Source organism: Salvia hispanica, chromosome 5 (genome assembly GCF_023119035.1).
Source record: "Salvia hispanica cultivar TCC Black 2014 chromosome 5, UniMelb_Shisp_WGS_1.0, whole genome shotgun sequence".
Classification (NCBI taxonomy): Eukaryota; Viridiplantae; Streptophyta; class Magnoliopsida; order Lamiales; family Lamiaceae; genus Salvia; species Salvia hispanica.
In genome coordinates this window covers 34,184,073-34,200,724 of record NC_062969.1, presented here as the reverse complement: position 1 = coordinate 34,200,724, position 16,652 = coordinate 34,184,073, and the positions used below count along the sequence as shown (strand labels likewise).

Sequence of the window (16,652 nt, the reverse complement as noted above, 5' to 3'; positions counted from 1 at the left end):
GATTCCAATTGCAACAAATTTTATGCAGTTTCAGCATTTTAGGTTCCACAATTTTGAGTTCCATAACCTGATCGAAGATGATTATGCCTCTTTGAGCTCTATAATTTTCATCTGATTTCAAATTGCAGATGACATGGCAACTGATTCAATTATCATTTTGGATTTGGATGTTTTTCCAGTAGCTGAGCAATTACAAGTTGTTGACGTTTAATTTTCTCTGTTTTCAACAATTATTGGTTGATTTTGTTAGGTTCTATCTTTCTTTGATTAGAACTTGTTCAGTTGAGTATGTTCCGATTTGTGTTGAAATTACATGTTATTTGCTATGAATTGAGTTTGTTTTATTTATAAACCTACTGATTATTGTTAAAATTTATTTTGATTCGCTTTCGATTAAGTTCTTATGGCCATAATTTGTTTTTTACCAGATTGCTGCATTATGAGGTACATGTTGCAGTCCACCATATGGTCTATTGCAGGATCGCAAAGCAGTTCTGCAAGCTGATTGGTGTCCATGAAGGAGAAAGACCATGAAGTTGATGACCAAACCATTGCGTTGGTGTGGAAATTGCGGATAAATGTGTCCTCGTGACTCTATAAATTTGGCACACAAAAGGAATAAGAGAGCACTTAGTTCGTTTTGAAGTACTTGAAGATTGTAATCATATTTGTTTTTACCTTCTCAGATTGCAATTTAAAGTAATGAATATTGCATTGTTACCACATAGTGTTTGCAGTTGACATATTACTTTATTGAATTTGTTCATGATAGAGTTCATTGAAACAATTGCATATTTGTTCTCACAGGATTGCTTACTATTGCTTTGTGGTGTGTAGTCTTCAGTGAATTACATTATTACTTGCACAATACAATACAACTGACTGATAATTTTATATGATTGGTCCGAGATTGCATTCTCATTAATTGGTTATTGCTTCCTAATGAGTTCAATTTTGCAAGCGTCGTAATTGCAGCGCAATGTTTCACATATTGCAGTACAAAACATAAAATATTGATGTTTATTCCCTCATTCATCTTAAGCATGCAAAAATTATAGAATTTATAGGTCATCAAACAAGTACGCAACAAAGAACATTCAAATTACGTCACCATCATTGGCTGCACCAAAATAAAACCGTCTTGTTTTAAGTACGAGTAGTCATCAAATCAAAACATCAGTCATCATCTATACAAAAAACCAATACAGAAACCAAACTTTATATTTGAAGACAGCAAAAGTTCAATAATCGATCACAGTTTGTGGTAGTATTTGAACATCTTCTCAACATCTATTGCCTATCGGTCTTTTCTTTTTCCGCCCCTCAAAGTGCTTTGACGTAATAATTATGAGAGTAATTTCCAAGATTGTTGTTGTTGTACAACATTGTTGTATAATATTCGCTACAAAGTAGCTGGAATGACTTGGATTTCTTGTTTGTTAGATCGCATTTCTATTCGCTGACCTTCATGCCAATATATGTCTCCATATGATGCGAAATGCAAATTCTGTAACACAAAACTGCAAGATTTAGTTTAGTAGAATGTATTGCACAAGGTAGACACTTGAATAAACTTGTAATGTTATGTAGTTCATTTTGAAGTTGAGTAGGGCACCGAAGCCAATTTCTATAATACTGCAATATTTGGTAATAAACAATACTGCAATGTTGTAAATGAAGTACTGCAATATATAACCAGCAATAATGCAATATCCGTATCACATATATAAATAGCTCAACTCAGTATAGTATAGGCGTGCAACTAAACAAATTTGTAACAACACTATTTATGAAACTAGAATTCCAAGATGCACATCACAATACATATGAATGCAAGATATGGTACAATGATGCACTATACAATATTTGGTGATAAACAATACTGCAATATTATAAATGATGCGCTGCAATATATAATCAACAAAACTGCAATATCAGTATCACATATATAACCAGCACAACTCAGTATGGTTTAGGCGTGCAACTATACAAATTCGTAAAAGATGAAATATATTAAACTAGAATTCCAAGATACACATCACAATACACATGAATGCAAGATAGGGTACAATGATGCACTGTTATCTTTGGTGATAAACAATACTGCAATATTGTAAATGATGCACTGCAATATATAACTAGCAAAACTGCAATATCAGTATCACATATATAACCAGCACAACTCAGTACAGTTTGGGCTTGCAACTATACAAATTCGTAAAAGATGAAATATATGAAACTGGAATTCCAAGATACACATCACAATACACATGAATGCAAGATAGGGTATAATGATGCACTGCAATATTTGGTGATAAACAATATTACAATATTATAAATGATGCACTGCAATATATAAACAACAAAACTGCAAACATTGAGAAAGTAAACAATTGAGTCATGAATCGAAATTGAGAAACCAAACATTCAAAGAATAAAAATTCTCAAAAAATATGCATGTTCAAAATTCATTACACATGATACCAACCACAAACATGGATTATATAATGCATTAGTATGCAATCGCTTAATGTAAGACTTGCGATTTTTCAAAACAAACATGAACGACACAAAATAGATTAACAAACCAACCAAAATGAACATAACATAAACAAACATCATCTAAATCAAAGTAATTAGCAGTCAGAAAAAACAGAAAAGAAGAAGAAGAATCAAGCACAAAATGCACAAAACATATAACCAGAAAAAAGCATAGAGCAAGCAACATAATTCATATTCATCAATGTTTAGTTATACTAAACAGATTACATAACCCGAATTCAACAATAGTTTGAAAAACAAGCAATTGAGTCATGAATCAGAATTGAGAAAGCATACATAATCAGAAACCAATCAAAATTAGAATTGAGAAGCAGAAACCCTCCAATGTTGTCGCTAAGCAGAGTAACTCAGAAAATTACCTAGGTGTAGTCGGAGAAACAAGCAGCTAAAGTCAGTTCACAATCGCCAACAAAATTCTTTCGTTTCACCAAGCAAATCCCTTCTAATCGTCGGTAAAATTCCTTGGTTACATCTGGGGTTTCATAACTGAGCTTCATCCACAAATCATCCATAATCAACCAAAAAACGACCAAATCATCCACAAATCAACCAAATCATCCACAAATCATCTTAATCAACCAAAAAAAGATCTCACATGGCTTGGTTACACTGATCTAGGGTTTCATAATTGAGCTTCATCTAGGTTTCCAAAAAATCAGCCAAAATGTCGGAAAAACCTCAGATCCAAACAATGGAATCTCTCAATAAAAAACAAATCAACATTAAACAAGACATAGATTGAAGGAATATTACTTAAATCTCTCAACATCAAGTAAACATAAACAAAAATCGATAAACAAACGACTAATCTGCATAAACAAACCAGCAATATTCTCGGAAACGTATTCCGATCAACATACCTTGTCGACGGTGGACTATTTTCGGCGATTACTGGTTGAGCGCTGTAGAGGCTGGAAATTCCTGAAATCGCCGCTGGAAATCACCTATTCACGGTTTAGAGGCAGAGGCGGCGAGGTTTTGGTCGAGATTTTCAGAAGCAGCGGCGATTTTCTGAAGCAGCGGTGAAAGAGAGAATGAGAGAAAATAGAGGAAGGGTCGCACGATTTTGTTAGGACTATCCCTAATCTGATTCCTTTTTAAAATTTATGAAATGACTATAATACCCCCGACTGCAATTTCTAATACCTTAGGCAGCAATATGTATTCTGTTTGTGAGATTAAATATCAGCCCTAGGATTTCCAGATCCAAGGGCTGATATTGGTGGTATGATGTCATTATATCTATGGTGTCACCATAGTGTTCCCTTATATATATATATATATATATATAGAGTCCTATTATCCACAAATCCACTCTTAAAGACCGAACCACCGAACCCTACCAAATTAGGGCTTTTAGATCAAGTTTTTTATGGATAAGATACAAAAATTTATAAATTATTTTCGTCTTCATCACGAGCCTATTTTAATTCATCCGAAGGTAAATAAGTCATACTAACATGTTACGAAGATTTAACTTCATTCCAGAATATATTACTTCATTCTAGTAGGTTTTTACTTCATTCTAGTAGGTGTTTACTTCATTCCAGTAGGTTTTTACTTCATTCCAGTACGTAAATGTGGTTTCACCGTCGGGTGCCGTTCTTTCTCTCTACAATATCTATCACCAACGCCATGACGCTAATATGGTTTAATAAACACATGGAATAATGTAATAAATTATTGGAATGAAGTATGTGTAGAAGTATTTGAAGTACAGAATGAAGTAATAAACCTATATAATGAAGTAAAATGGGTTTGTAATGAAGCCGAAAAAATTTTCACAGCAGCACATCTCATCAAAAAAACTAGATCTAATGGCCCAGATTTGGTCTCTAGTTCGGTCTTGAAAATTGGTTCGACATTGATCACAACTCTATATATATATATATATATATATACCTATAGAGTCCCATTATCCACAAATCCACTCTTAAAGCCCGAACCACCGAACCCTACCAAATTAGGGCTTTTAGATCTAGTTTTTTATGGATAAGATACATAAATTTATAAATTATTTTCGCCTTCATCACGAGCCTATTTTAATTCATTCGAAGGTAAATAAGTCATACTAACATGTTACAAAGATTTAACTTCGTTCCAGAATATACTACTTTATTCTAGTAGGTTTTTACTTCATTCCAGTACGTAAATGTGGTTTTGCCGTCGTGTGCCATTCTTTCTCTCTACAATATCTATCACCACCGCCATGACGCTAATATGGTTTAATAAACATATGGAATAATGAAATAAATTATTGGAATGAAGTATGTGTAGAAGCATTTGAAGTCCTACTGGAATGAAGTAAAAATCTTATCCAATGAAGTAATAACGTTTCTGAATGAAGTAATAAGCTCACTTGAATAAATTGCCTTTTTAAATGTTAATCAAGCAAAAACCCACGTCAATGATCTGAATGAAGCATATGTTGAATCATTTCAAAACCTACTAGAAGCAAGTAAAAACATGTTGTAGTTTTAAGGTATTACGTACAGAATGAAGTAATAAACCTATATCATGAAGTAAAATGAGCTTGTAATGAAGCCGAAAAATTTTTCATAGCAGCACATCTCATCAAAAAAATTAGATCTAATGGCCCAGATTTGGTCTCTAGTTCGTTCTTTTAAATTGGTTCGACATTGATCACAACTCTATACCTATATATATATATATATATATATATATATATATATATATAGTCTCATTATCCACAAATCTACTCTTAAAGACCGAACCACCGAACCCTACCAAATTAGAGCTTTTAGATCTAGTTTTTTATGGATAAGATACATAAATTTATAAATTATTTTCGCCTTCATCACAAGCCTATTTTAATTCATCCGAAGGTAAATAAGTCATACTAACATGTTACGAAGATTTAACTTCGTTCCAGAATATATTACTTCATTCTAGTAGGTTTTTACTTCATTCCAGTAGGTTTTTACTTCATTCCAGTACGTAAATGTGGTTTCGTCGCGTGCCGTTCTTTCTCTCTACAATATATATCACCACCGCCATGGCGCTAATATTGGTTTAATAACCACATGGAATAATGTAATAAATTTTTCATAGCAGCACATCTCATCAAAAAAATTAGATCTAATGGCCAAGATTTGGTCTCTAGTTCGTTCTTTTAAATTGGTTCGACATTGATCACAACTCTATACCTATATATATATATATATAGTCTCATTATCCACAAATCTACTCTTAAAGACCGAACCACCGAACCCTACCAAATTAGGGCTTTTAGATCTAGTTTTTTATGGATAAGATACAGAAATTTATAAATTATTTTCGCCTTCATCACAAGCCTATTTTAATTCATCCGAAGGTAAATATGTCATACTAACATGTTACGAAGATTTAACTTCGTTCCAGAATATATTACTTCATTCTAGTAGGTTTTTACTTCATTCCAGTAGGTTTTTACTTCATTCCAGTACGTAAATGTGGTTTCGTCGCGTGCCGTTCTTTCTCTCTACAATATATATCACCACCGCCATGGCGCTAATATTGATTTAATAACCACATGGAATAATGTAATAAATTATAGGAATGAAGTATGTGTAGAAGCATTTGAAGTCCTACTGGAATGAAGTAAAAATCTTATCCAATGAAGTAATAACGTTTCTGAATGAAGTAATAAACTCACTTGAATAAATTGCATTTTTAAATGTTAATCAAGCAAAAACCCACGTCAATGAATTTGAATGAAACATATGTTGAATCATTTCAAAACCTACTGGAAGCAAGTAAAAACATGTTGTAGTTTCAAGGTATTAGGTATAGAATGAAGTAATAAACCTATATAATGAAATAAAATGGGCTAGTAATGAAGCAGAAAAAATTTTCACAGCAGCACATCTCATCAAAAAAACTAGATCTAATGGCCCAGATTTGGTCTCTAGTTCGGTCTTTAAAATTGGTTCGACATTGATCACAACTCTCTCTCTCTCTCTATATATATATATAGGGTCTTGTTAGGTTGAGATTTATCAACCTAATTGAGAATTGAGATGCAATCTCAGCCACTGATCCAGAATATTTGTGAAATATCAACAGCATGTAGTTTATGTCAACAGAGGGGCATAATTGTGATTTTATTAATTTTATTTATTTTTTTAATGTTTTAAAATTTTTTATTATTTTTTTAATTTTTTAATTTTTTTTTAAAATTTTTTAATTTTATTTTTATTTATTTTTATTTTTTTTCGATTTTTTTTTATTTTTTATTTTAAATTTTTTTTTTCAACTACAAATACATTTCATGTCAACTACACATCAAATGTCAACAACTTTATTCAATAAATACTATTTGACATGAATTGTACATGTAGTTGACATTATATTGTGTAGTTAACATGAATTGTATATGTAGTTGACATGGATTGTACACATAGTTGACATTATATGTGTGTGGTTGACATGGATTGTACACATAGTTGACATTATATGTGTGTAGTTGACATGAATTGTGTGTATGGTTGACATGGATTGTACACATAGTTAACATTATATGTGTGTAGTTGACATGAATTGTATATGTAGTTGAAAAATAAAAATAAAAAAATAAAAAAAAATTAAAAAAAAAAAAAAAAAATTTTAAAAAAAAAATAAAACAAGATTTGAAAAAAAATTAAAAAAATTAAAAAAAAATATTTATTGAATAAAATTTACTATGATATTACCATTCTGCCATTTCATAATTAATTAATCTAAAGATATTTTCCATGTGGAAAAATCTGGACCACTCATTTAATAAAAATGAGTGGCTGATATTGCATCTCATTTCTCAATTAACATAAAAAATCTCAATTGATCACAATCCTATATATATATAGGGTCCTATTAGGTTGAGATTGAGAATTGAGAATTGAGATGCAATCTCAGCCACTCATCCATAATATTTATGAAATGTCAACAACATGTAGTTTATGTCAATAAGGGGGTATTATTGTCATTTCAGTTCTAAATGTTTAAATTATATTCAAAACCCCTCTAAAACTCTCGAACGTTTCTCTCCCAAGTTTCTCTCCGAAACAATTCTGCAAATCTTCAAAAATCACTTATACAATTATGCAAATCTTCAAAAATCAATCAAACATTGTTATTCATCTCCTAATCCTAGATCTACGAAGTCAATTTCCTACATCAATAATTTCCAAAAATGAGGATCGAAGAACTAAATGTAAGCGAATCGGATGGAGCTGAAGCGCCGATTGTTGCCGGAAAAAGGCATCCAAATCGGCGATCGTTGAAGCGACTTCTACAGGTTAAGAAATTTATTCAAATTTTAAGTATATTGCTTCGATTTTAGTGTGTTAAAACACATCTGGATTTGTTTTCTTATGAATTCGATTTCTGCTGATTTTTTTTTGTTGATTAGCTATGGTAAAACCGGAAGAGATGGAATTGAATATTGCTGCTGGTAAAAAAGGAAGAGAACAAACATCTCCTTCAAGTTAAGGATTTGTTTAAATTTTTAAGATTATTAACATTTTATACAATAGCTATTGACATGATATTGTATACTGTTGACATATGTAAGTGGCATCTTTCTGCCAACTGTTTGATGAAAGTTCTTAATGAAGTTGGCTACTGAAAGTTTGTCAAAGTGTTTTTATTTTTTTATTTTTATGATTTTGATATCAATTAATTTCGTCCCGCTGTAAAAACATGTTTCTCAGTATGAAATATCGGAATAATGTTTTTGATGCATGACTAAATTTAACAAATTTACTAAGTTCATTTGATATTCAACAGTAGTAAATGAATTATAGTTGAGGTCATGAACTGCTAGTAATCATGGAGAGTAAAAACTACCAATCAGACCACTATGCCACCTAGGGCGACGAGCAGACGTTGCTCCAGTGCCTGCATTAGGAGCTTTACAATCTCAAGTTTCTAATCGTTGATAGCCTTCCTTTTTGGTTCTTTCCCTAGTTTTTCGTTTGTAATTTGGAGTGTGTCCAACTGATCAGGAAGAGATTCCCGACCCAGCTGAGTCATTGGTACGACAACCGGGACCTGGCTTCAAACAAGTTTCCTCAACCCATTTCTACTGATTAGTATAATGGAGGTAAGGGTCGAATCCCACGAGGATGGACACGTTTTGACAACTGCGGTGACTTTCCTGGGTGTTTTGGTTAGCTACCACGCTTGGGTTGAGATTTTACCTAGACAAGAAATAAAGGTGGCACTCTACTGACTAGTAGGCGTGAAAATAACAGGCATGTGGTGGTGTTCGTGACAGTAGGGGACAAGGCGTCTCGAGACATATGGAAAGTAGACAGTTACTAAAAGAGACAAATTAGACAACAAGGTGTATCTGGTGGCTGGGGGCTCTCTGACAGGTCTGGATAGTACAACTGAAAAGTAGGGAACAAAAACAAAAGTAACTTAAAAGTAAAAGAGGTCCAACTAAAGTTGATTTTGACGTTTTCTTCTTCACCAAGTATTGACAAAAATCATATGAACACAAACACCATGACTAACTTCATATTCATAAATTCAAACTCAAGATCCATCGATTAAAATGCTCAAACTTAAATTAAACGGTGAAACTGCAACTTTACTTCTACTGACTGACATGCAAGGTGGTAATCACGGCGTAGAAAAGAAACTCATGCACAGAAATTTGACTAAACGTAACTGCAACTTCAAATCAACAACTCCAGAAAAGAAAGCACTCAGAAATTAAAAGCAATAACTAGATCTAACTTTCCTAGGCAGAATGAAGCAAACTCAAACCAAAGCGACATGCGAAATAGAAACTTCATAACGTAAATGTTGGAAAATAACAAAGTACTTCAAAAGAGCAACATCGATGAGTGTTTGCAACAAACCAACGATAAAAACAAGTAAATATTAAACTAGGAAGCAAGGTAACGATTGTTTTGCCACTCCGGGCGATGATACTACTATACTACTGCGATAACTGGCTGGAACGGCGGACTGATGACTTCTCCGGCAGACTCTTGGACGTCAAGTGACCATGGCTGTGGCGAGGAACGAGAGATTGGATAATGCTGAAGGAACTGATCTTCTAGAGAGAATTCTAAGTAAGTGTGGTAGCTAGACTCAAGGGCGAACTCCTTTCTCTCTCTCTCCAAGTGGCTTCTTTTATAGGGAGGCTTGCCCTTGCTTTTAGGGTAGACTTCCTTCAAGTTTTAACTTTTATGCCCTTGTTAATGATCATCCCAACTATCCTTCTCCATCTCGAGCCTTTCTCTCCGGCATGCATCCTGGTCAATATTGCACCCTTCTAGCGCCTTTTTCACTTGAGTCACCTGAATCGTCTCCTACTGACTTGGATCCTTTAATCCTGCACACTTGAGCAACTGTTTTGCAGATAATGCATGCATTTCACGACATACTCGACCAGTAACCAAGGCTTAGAATACGACTTATCAAACTGCTCACACTTACCACATGCTTGTCCTCAAGCGTGAAGACAATCAAAAAGAAATAAGTCGAATACGAGCCTGGTTACTCCCCCTGACCGACTCTACCTAACTAGACTCAAGACTCTGACGCAAAGGAAAAGAAAACAAACAACGACACAAACACATAAAACATATAGTTAACTTAAACACATCGAACATGCTATATTTTCAACCACCCTTCCCCTCGAGATCAGGTGCAATCCGGCCTTAGGCAACCTTGAACTTCCGCCTCTCCCCTTTTCTTCCCCAGTCAGTATATCTGCTTGTCAGGATCACCCAATCCTAGGCCAAACACTGGGTTCACTCAGTCACTCATTCCTCACAGGGGATGTTAGGACTGTTTTCTCTCAATGCTAAACCACAGATGTTTCGGACTCAGATCTCACATGCAGCTCCTGAAGGTCTTTAAGGTTTGTAATGGGGCTAGTGGTTTGTAATGTTTGGGGTAGTTGTCCCTAAGGCTCTAGGGTTCAAAAACTAACTACTTATTTGATGAGGGAGAACTGTGTGCATTCGGGCTTCTGGCTAGGGCTTCTTCTTCGGCTGGACAATTTCTGATATTGGCTTCCAACTGGTCAGTAGCTTCTTTGTGGCTTCGCCACCCTTATTCCTTCTTCCTCATTTCTCTTTTTGTGGTCAAGTATCTGCGACCATTTTCTTCAATTTTCTTTTCTGTGGCTTTGCCACCCTTATTCCTTCTTCTATTTTTCTTTGGATCTGGAAATTTCAGATCGATTTTCTCCTTCTTTCTTTGCTTTTCTTTTCTTCAGCTGGTTCCTTTTGTATGTCCTCCTGGGCAGTTGCTTCCTTGCCTCATGCCTTGCACGCACACAGTTCTAGTGGCTGATGGGTTATTTCGGGGTATAAGTCAGGCTAGAAAATGGGGTTCTAAGGGTAAGTTTTTTTTTTTTTTTTTGGGGGGGGGGTTTCCTACTGCCTTCAGGGTTTGCTACACGTGGTCACCTTGCCCTAGACATCATGTGGTAGCCTCTCTTCTTTTTTCAGTATTTAGTGGAAAGTAGTTCCACTTTGGGGTTTCTAACTCACCTTTTAAGAGGACTTTCGTGTCTGACCTAAGGGATGAGTTTTTCCTTCATACTTGCATCATCTATACTGACTAGGGGTTACTGGAGGGGTGGTTTCTGTTTTCCGGCATGCCTTATCTCCCTCAATTCCCCTCACCGTCAGTTCGAGGCAGTTGAGTTTTAAGCCCATTCATAAAAAAAACATGACACATAATTCCTAGACCTAACAAACCCTAAAAAAAAAAACTAACATGCACTGACTCAAATAACACATATATACATGTCATACTGGCCATTTGCTCCCCCCTCTCACTTCACAAGTGTCTGCCCCAGATACGGGCTGTGAAGTGAAAATTGGGAATGGCTAGTATGACAGACACACATTTATAAGAAATACATATTATATCTCAAAACTTCTCACACTTAGACTATGCAATAGGCTAAGTGGGAGAGTTTCAAATATATACCTAGATTTATAAACAAAGCAGAGCAAAATATTTACCAACATGAAATATAAACATATAAACTCCTCACACTTAGATTACGCAGTAGGCTAAGTGTGAGGTAACATGCCCACGATAAAACACAAAGATAAACATACTAAAATACATTCACCAAAGGAGCAAACCCTTTACTTCTCACACTTAGACTATTGCATAGGCTAAATGTTACGAATGAGGTTTGCTCACAATTAAAACACATAATTCTAACTATTTAATAAAAGTATGAAAACATAAACAAAAGAGAAAAAAACTTAAAAATTAAAAAGAAAACTAACTGGTCAGTTGGGGGTGGTTCGATCAGATGTTCCTCCTGCTCCTTCTTGGTGCAGGGTTCTGTGTAGGTGGGTCCGTTGGTTCTTCTTCAGTAGGTTCGGGTTGGTTGTCATCATCCTCCTGTTGTCCATCGCCTTCTTTTTCCTCAGGTCCGGTGGGTTCTTCCTCCTGTCCTCCACGTCCGCTTGTTCCAGCTCCACTGCTTGCTTTCCCTCTTGCCAACTCCTTTAAGATGCTCTCCATTAGGGTTGTCAGCTTTGCCATCTCTGCCCGCGATTGTCTATTCTCCTCAGCCAGCTCAGTCACTGCCCTCTCCAGGTTTTCTTGCCTCAGCCTCTGCGCTTGGTCGATCTGGACAGCTTGCACCTCCTGGCCTTGTTGTGCCCTTCCTCCAGGGGCTTCTCCCATTTGGTAGAACTGGGGTACTCCTTCTCTGTAGTATACTAAGTTGGCGCGGACGAAGAAGGGTATATCAAATAGGCCAGGAGCGTCGACCATGTACATTGGAGACATGTCTTCGGCCTCTGTTGTGATGATGTTGTTGCGCACGAAGGCTCCTAGTATGTGGCAGAGCGACAAGTTTCTAGCTGGGTAGGTGGCTATCAGGTGGCATTGGTAGGCTGTCCAAAATCCCAAGTGCAGTTTTCTTCCATGCTTAGCGCACCATACCATGTACAATTCGGTCATGGACGTTCTTGCAGCGGAGTTGCTCTGCCCCAGTAGGTTATAGCCTAAGTAGAGTTGCACCAATCGCAGTATGGAATTGTTGAAGTGGGTGGATCTGGATTTAGTGGAGGCGAACTGGCCAGCATCGGGGTGGGTTAGCTCCTCCCAGGCTTCCTGGGGCTCAAATTCTATATGTCGCCTCGGTACCCCCCTCTCACGGCTTCTCCAGTCCGGTCCTATAGCCTCCTCCAGGCTACACATACCCAGTCGCACAGTCCACTCTATCAGACTCATGGACAGTTCTCCACCGAATATCCTAAAGGAAATTGACACCTCGTCTAGGTCCGTAGTGAGTTGGAACCTAAACGTGGTGATGAACTCCTTCGCTAATCACACAGATATTTCCGGGTCTCTATTCTCTAACAGCCATTCAAAACCCAATGCTTCCATACTGGCCAGGAAGGAATCACGAAAAGACAACACATCCAAAGAGGGTATGTGGAATACCTTTCCGCACTTGACTTGCTTGCTACTGTCGTCCTTGTCGTCAAATGCGTCTTGAAGCTTTTTGGTGTCGTAGTGCTTCATGTCCTCCATAAGCTCATCAGTGAGCGTTACCCTCCACCGCCGGTACACGATCCTCTCTACCGGAGGATGGACTAGTTCAAGGTGGTTGTCGGGGAGCTGCTGCTCATGATATTCTTCTCCTTCCAGAGAGATATCACTCTCCGAGTTAGACTCCTCGCTGGAAGTGTAGTCGCTGTCGCTTGATCTCCCTTTCTCTTCCGGCTCTCTGATCACTATGCTGGCATTGGCAGTGCGCTGTTTCTTCATGACTTGTTTCTTCTTGACAGGGGCCTTCCCCTTTCTCTTCCTTTCTTGAATGTACTTGGTGTCTTCGATTTCCATTGCCTCTATGTCTCCGTCGGCTTGTGTTGAAACGTCCTCCTGGGTGGTAGGCTTGGTCACCACGCGGGTACTAGTATCACTTCTTGCTGCCTCTTCCCGACCTACTGACTCGATGCGAGGTCCGGACCCTCAGCCACCTTGTCAGTATTCTCCTCCTGGTCAGTCGGCCTTGCTGATACTGTCCTTGTTGCCATTTGGGTGTCCTCCTGGCTAGCTTTCGAGGGCTCCTCCCCAGGTTTTGTAGGAGTAGTCTTCTCGTCTTCACTCGAAACCTCCACTGCATCTGCTGCTGTGTTTGCTCCTGCCTTGTTGGACTTCCACTTTCCTAAGCATCTCTGTGACACTCTTTGGGGTTTCTGCCTTTCTACCTTGGGGTCGTTTTTCAACACTAGCCTCCTCTTTACTGGTTCCGGTTTAGTTACTACTGAGGCTTCCTCTTGATGTGTTTCTGGCTCTTGCTTCTCCTCTTCAAGTTGTTCGGCCTTTTCTGGTTGTACGTCTGTCTTCTCCTCCACTGATTGGCGGACTACCCCTTCCGACCTTTCTGCTTCCTTTGTTGCTTCCCCCTTCCCTACTGCCTGGGATGCGAGGTCCAGTACCTCAGCCACCCCTTCAGGGTTTACCACGATCCTATCCCCCTTGCCCAAAACCGCTTGGAATTTATCTTCCGTCATTAACCCTTGCCTCCTGGCCATTGCGTTCAGATCTATCTCCTCCCTCTCTGCTTCATCGATTTTGGCCTCAGTGGCCATTATCTCCTCTGCTTCCTCTTTTTCGCTCGCGCTTGCTCTCTCCCCACTCTCCTTTTCTTCTGTTTCTCCCCAGTTGGGATCTTGATAGGCGGAAAGAGGGCTGACGTCGAGCGGCTCTGTTTGTTGGTGTATGGGAGAAGGGTGGGAGGGTTCTGATTGTGCAGTTACTGTTGTGGAAATCTGTTCGGATGTCGGAATTGAGGTTCTTGGGGTGGTGGTGGGTGGGTTTTCTGTGGTTGCAGTTGGGGTAGGGTTTGATGTCGCCGGCATTCCTCCGGTTAGGCTAAATCCGGCTAGGGTTGTTGTCCAGTCTCTGTTGGGGTCTTGTTGCCTTAGAAACGCCGCCAGTGCGTCTAAAGGAACCATCGCCGGAATTTGTGTCGTCGGCGGTGGCTGTGATCGTTGTGGGCTTGGCGGCTGCGACTCGGCTGTTGCTTGGACTTCTGACGGGGCTTCGCCGGTGGTAGATGCTGGGTTGTTTGTTGCCTTTCTCTTTGCCATGACTGTACCGGTGGTGGTTCGCGGTGGTTTCTGTAGTGGGTGGTGGTTTTCGGAGTGGGGTGGTGGTTGTGGGTGAGAGAATGCAGGTAAGGGTTTGTAAAGTGAAGGGGAGTAGGCGGTTTGGTGTTTTATAGAGGGGTGGGTAGTTGAGGGTTTTGACCGGTTGTAGGCGGTCGCCCGGTTGAGACGCTTCGTGTGGAAGGCGGTTGCGCTTTCTGGCAGCTGATTGGACGTTGCCTGTCACGTCCTTGCTCCACGCGCCTCCCAGCCTCTGCACTCGCCTGCAAAGCTGCAACACCCCAAAATTTCAAACTTTACTCATCCCCCCTCTTCCAATTAGCTAGAAATAGTAGTAAAGCAAATAAATGGCTCTTTAATACAATTCAGAGTTTCACCCAAGTGGTATCCTCGTGGTCAGTACGAACTCCGAATTAATATTTAAGATCCGAAAAATCTTTTTGTTGTTTTTCCTTCTTAACTTAAGTTAAATTACTAAATATCTACAATATTTACATCATTACTAAGGGTATTTGAAGTTTTACCCGGTCAGTAAGTACAAATCATATGACATCAACCAGGTGGAACTCCAAATCCCTTTCCTACTGGTCATTTAGACGCTATTAAAGTGTAGTGGAATTTCTTCCACTACACACACCTCTTCATTTTCCCTATATATTTTCAATCTATGTCCATTAACGACAAAAGGTTCGGAGTTAGGGATACTCCCTGAAATCTCGACCGCTCCATTAGCACGTAATGCAGTGATAATGTAAGGTCCTGCCCATTTGGACTTGAGCTTCCCAGGCATTAGCTTCAATCTTGACTGGAAGAGTAGTACTTTCTGACCAACTTGGAGATCCTTGGTTCTCAGATTTTTGTCGTGCCACATCTTTGTTTTCTCCTTGTACCACATGGCTGAGTCGAACGACTCCAATCTGAGTTCTTCCAGCTCCTGTAGTTGTAGCTTCCTTTCCTCTTCACAGGCCTTAGCATCCACATTAACCTGTTGTACTGCCCAGTATGCTCGGTGTTCAATTCCTACTGGCAAGTGACACATCTTCCCAAAGACGATGCGATAGGGGGACATCCCGATAGGAGTTTTGTAGGCTGTGCGATATGCCCACAGAGCATCTTCCAACCTTGTGCTCCAATCTTTTCTGGAGGGGTTGACTGTCTTCTCTAAAATGCTCTTTATTTCCCTGTTTGAGATCTCTGCTTGCCCGTTGGCTTGAGGGTGGTAAGGACTGGATAGGCGGTGATGAACTCCGTACTTCTTCATCAATGCTTCGACCGTTCGGTTGCAGAAGTGAGTGCCTTGATCGGAGATGATTGCCCTTGGTATTCCAAATCGGCTGAATATATGACTCTTGAGGAACTTGGTGACTTCCTTAGATTCACAAGTGCTTGTGGCTTTGGCTTCTATCCATTTTGATACGTAGTCAACTGCCACCAGGATGTAGGAGTTCCCATAAGATGAGGGAAAAGGACCCATGAAGTCCATACCCCAGATATCGAACACCTCACAAACTATTACTGGAACTTGCGGCATTTCATCCCTCGCGGAGATCCCACCGGTCAGTTGGCAACGGTCACAGCCCTTGCAGAACTCGTATGCATCTCTATTCAGGGGATGCACTTTTTATTTGCACTATAAATACCTGCAAGTATACAGAGTAGGTATAGTATAGCAAAAGGTTAGTACCGGGTATCGAACACGGGGAAGATGTACACAAAGTGTCTATCTTCTACTAGAACTCAATTACTATCTGGAGAAGCAAGAATTATTGGAAACTTTTTGAAAACAGTAAATATTAAAAACAGTAAACAACTAAAAACAAGCAAATCACGGAGAGAAAAGTATAGAGATAAGGGGAATTCCAGGGATGTGCTTTCGCTTTTATGGTTATACAAATTCCAAACTACAATACCCTAGCACAGTTAATACTTTGAAAGGACGAGTCACCTAGCTTATGCTCATGCGATACAAACGTTGATTACTAACATTAGGGTTGT

The 16,652-nt window shown here is 38.5% G+C and overlaps 1 protein-coding gene and 1 long non-coding RNA gene across 5 annotated transcripts; both read right to left on the bottom strand.

Moving 5' to 3' along the window:
* Nucleotides 1–1,203: 1,203 nt before the first annotated feature.
* On the bottom strand, nucleotides 1,204–3,570 carry LOC125186390. 4 transcript variants are annotated; one of them, XR_007170428.1, is made up of 4 exons: nucleotides 3,423–3,570; nucleotides 3,158–3,201; nucleotides 2,922–3,053; nucleotides 1,204–1,520 (listed from the first exon to the last, which is right to left on the bottom strand). It is a non-coding gene; the product is annotated as an uncharacterized LOC125186390 (long non-coding RNA). The 4 variants fall into 4 exon arrangements; XR_007170429.1 differs by having other exon boundaries at nucleotides 2,922–3,048; XR_007170426.1 differs by lacking the exon at nucleotides 3,158–3,201 and having other exon boundaries at nucleotides 2,922–3,048.
* A 9,917-nt stretch (nucleotides 3,571–13,487) lies between these two features.
* On the bottom strand, nucleotides 13,488–14,639 carry LOC125189905 (microtubule-associated protein RP/EB family member 1-like). The gene has a single exon (XM_048087127.1). The coding sequence runs from the start codon at nucleotides 14,637–14,639 to the stop codon at nucleotides 13,488–13,490; it is 1,152 nt and encodes a 383-aa protein (XP_047943084.1).
* Between the last annotated feature and the right edge of the window lie 2,013 nt (nucleotides 14,640–16,652).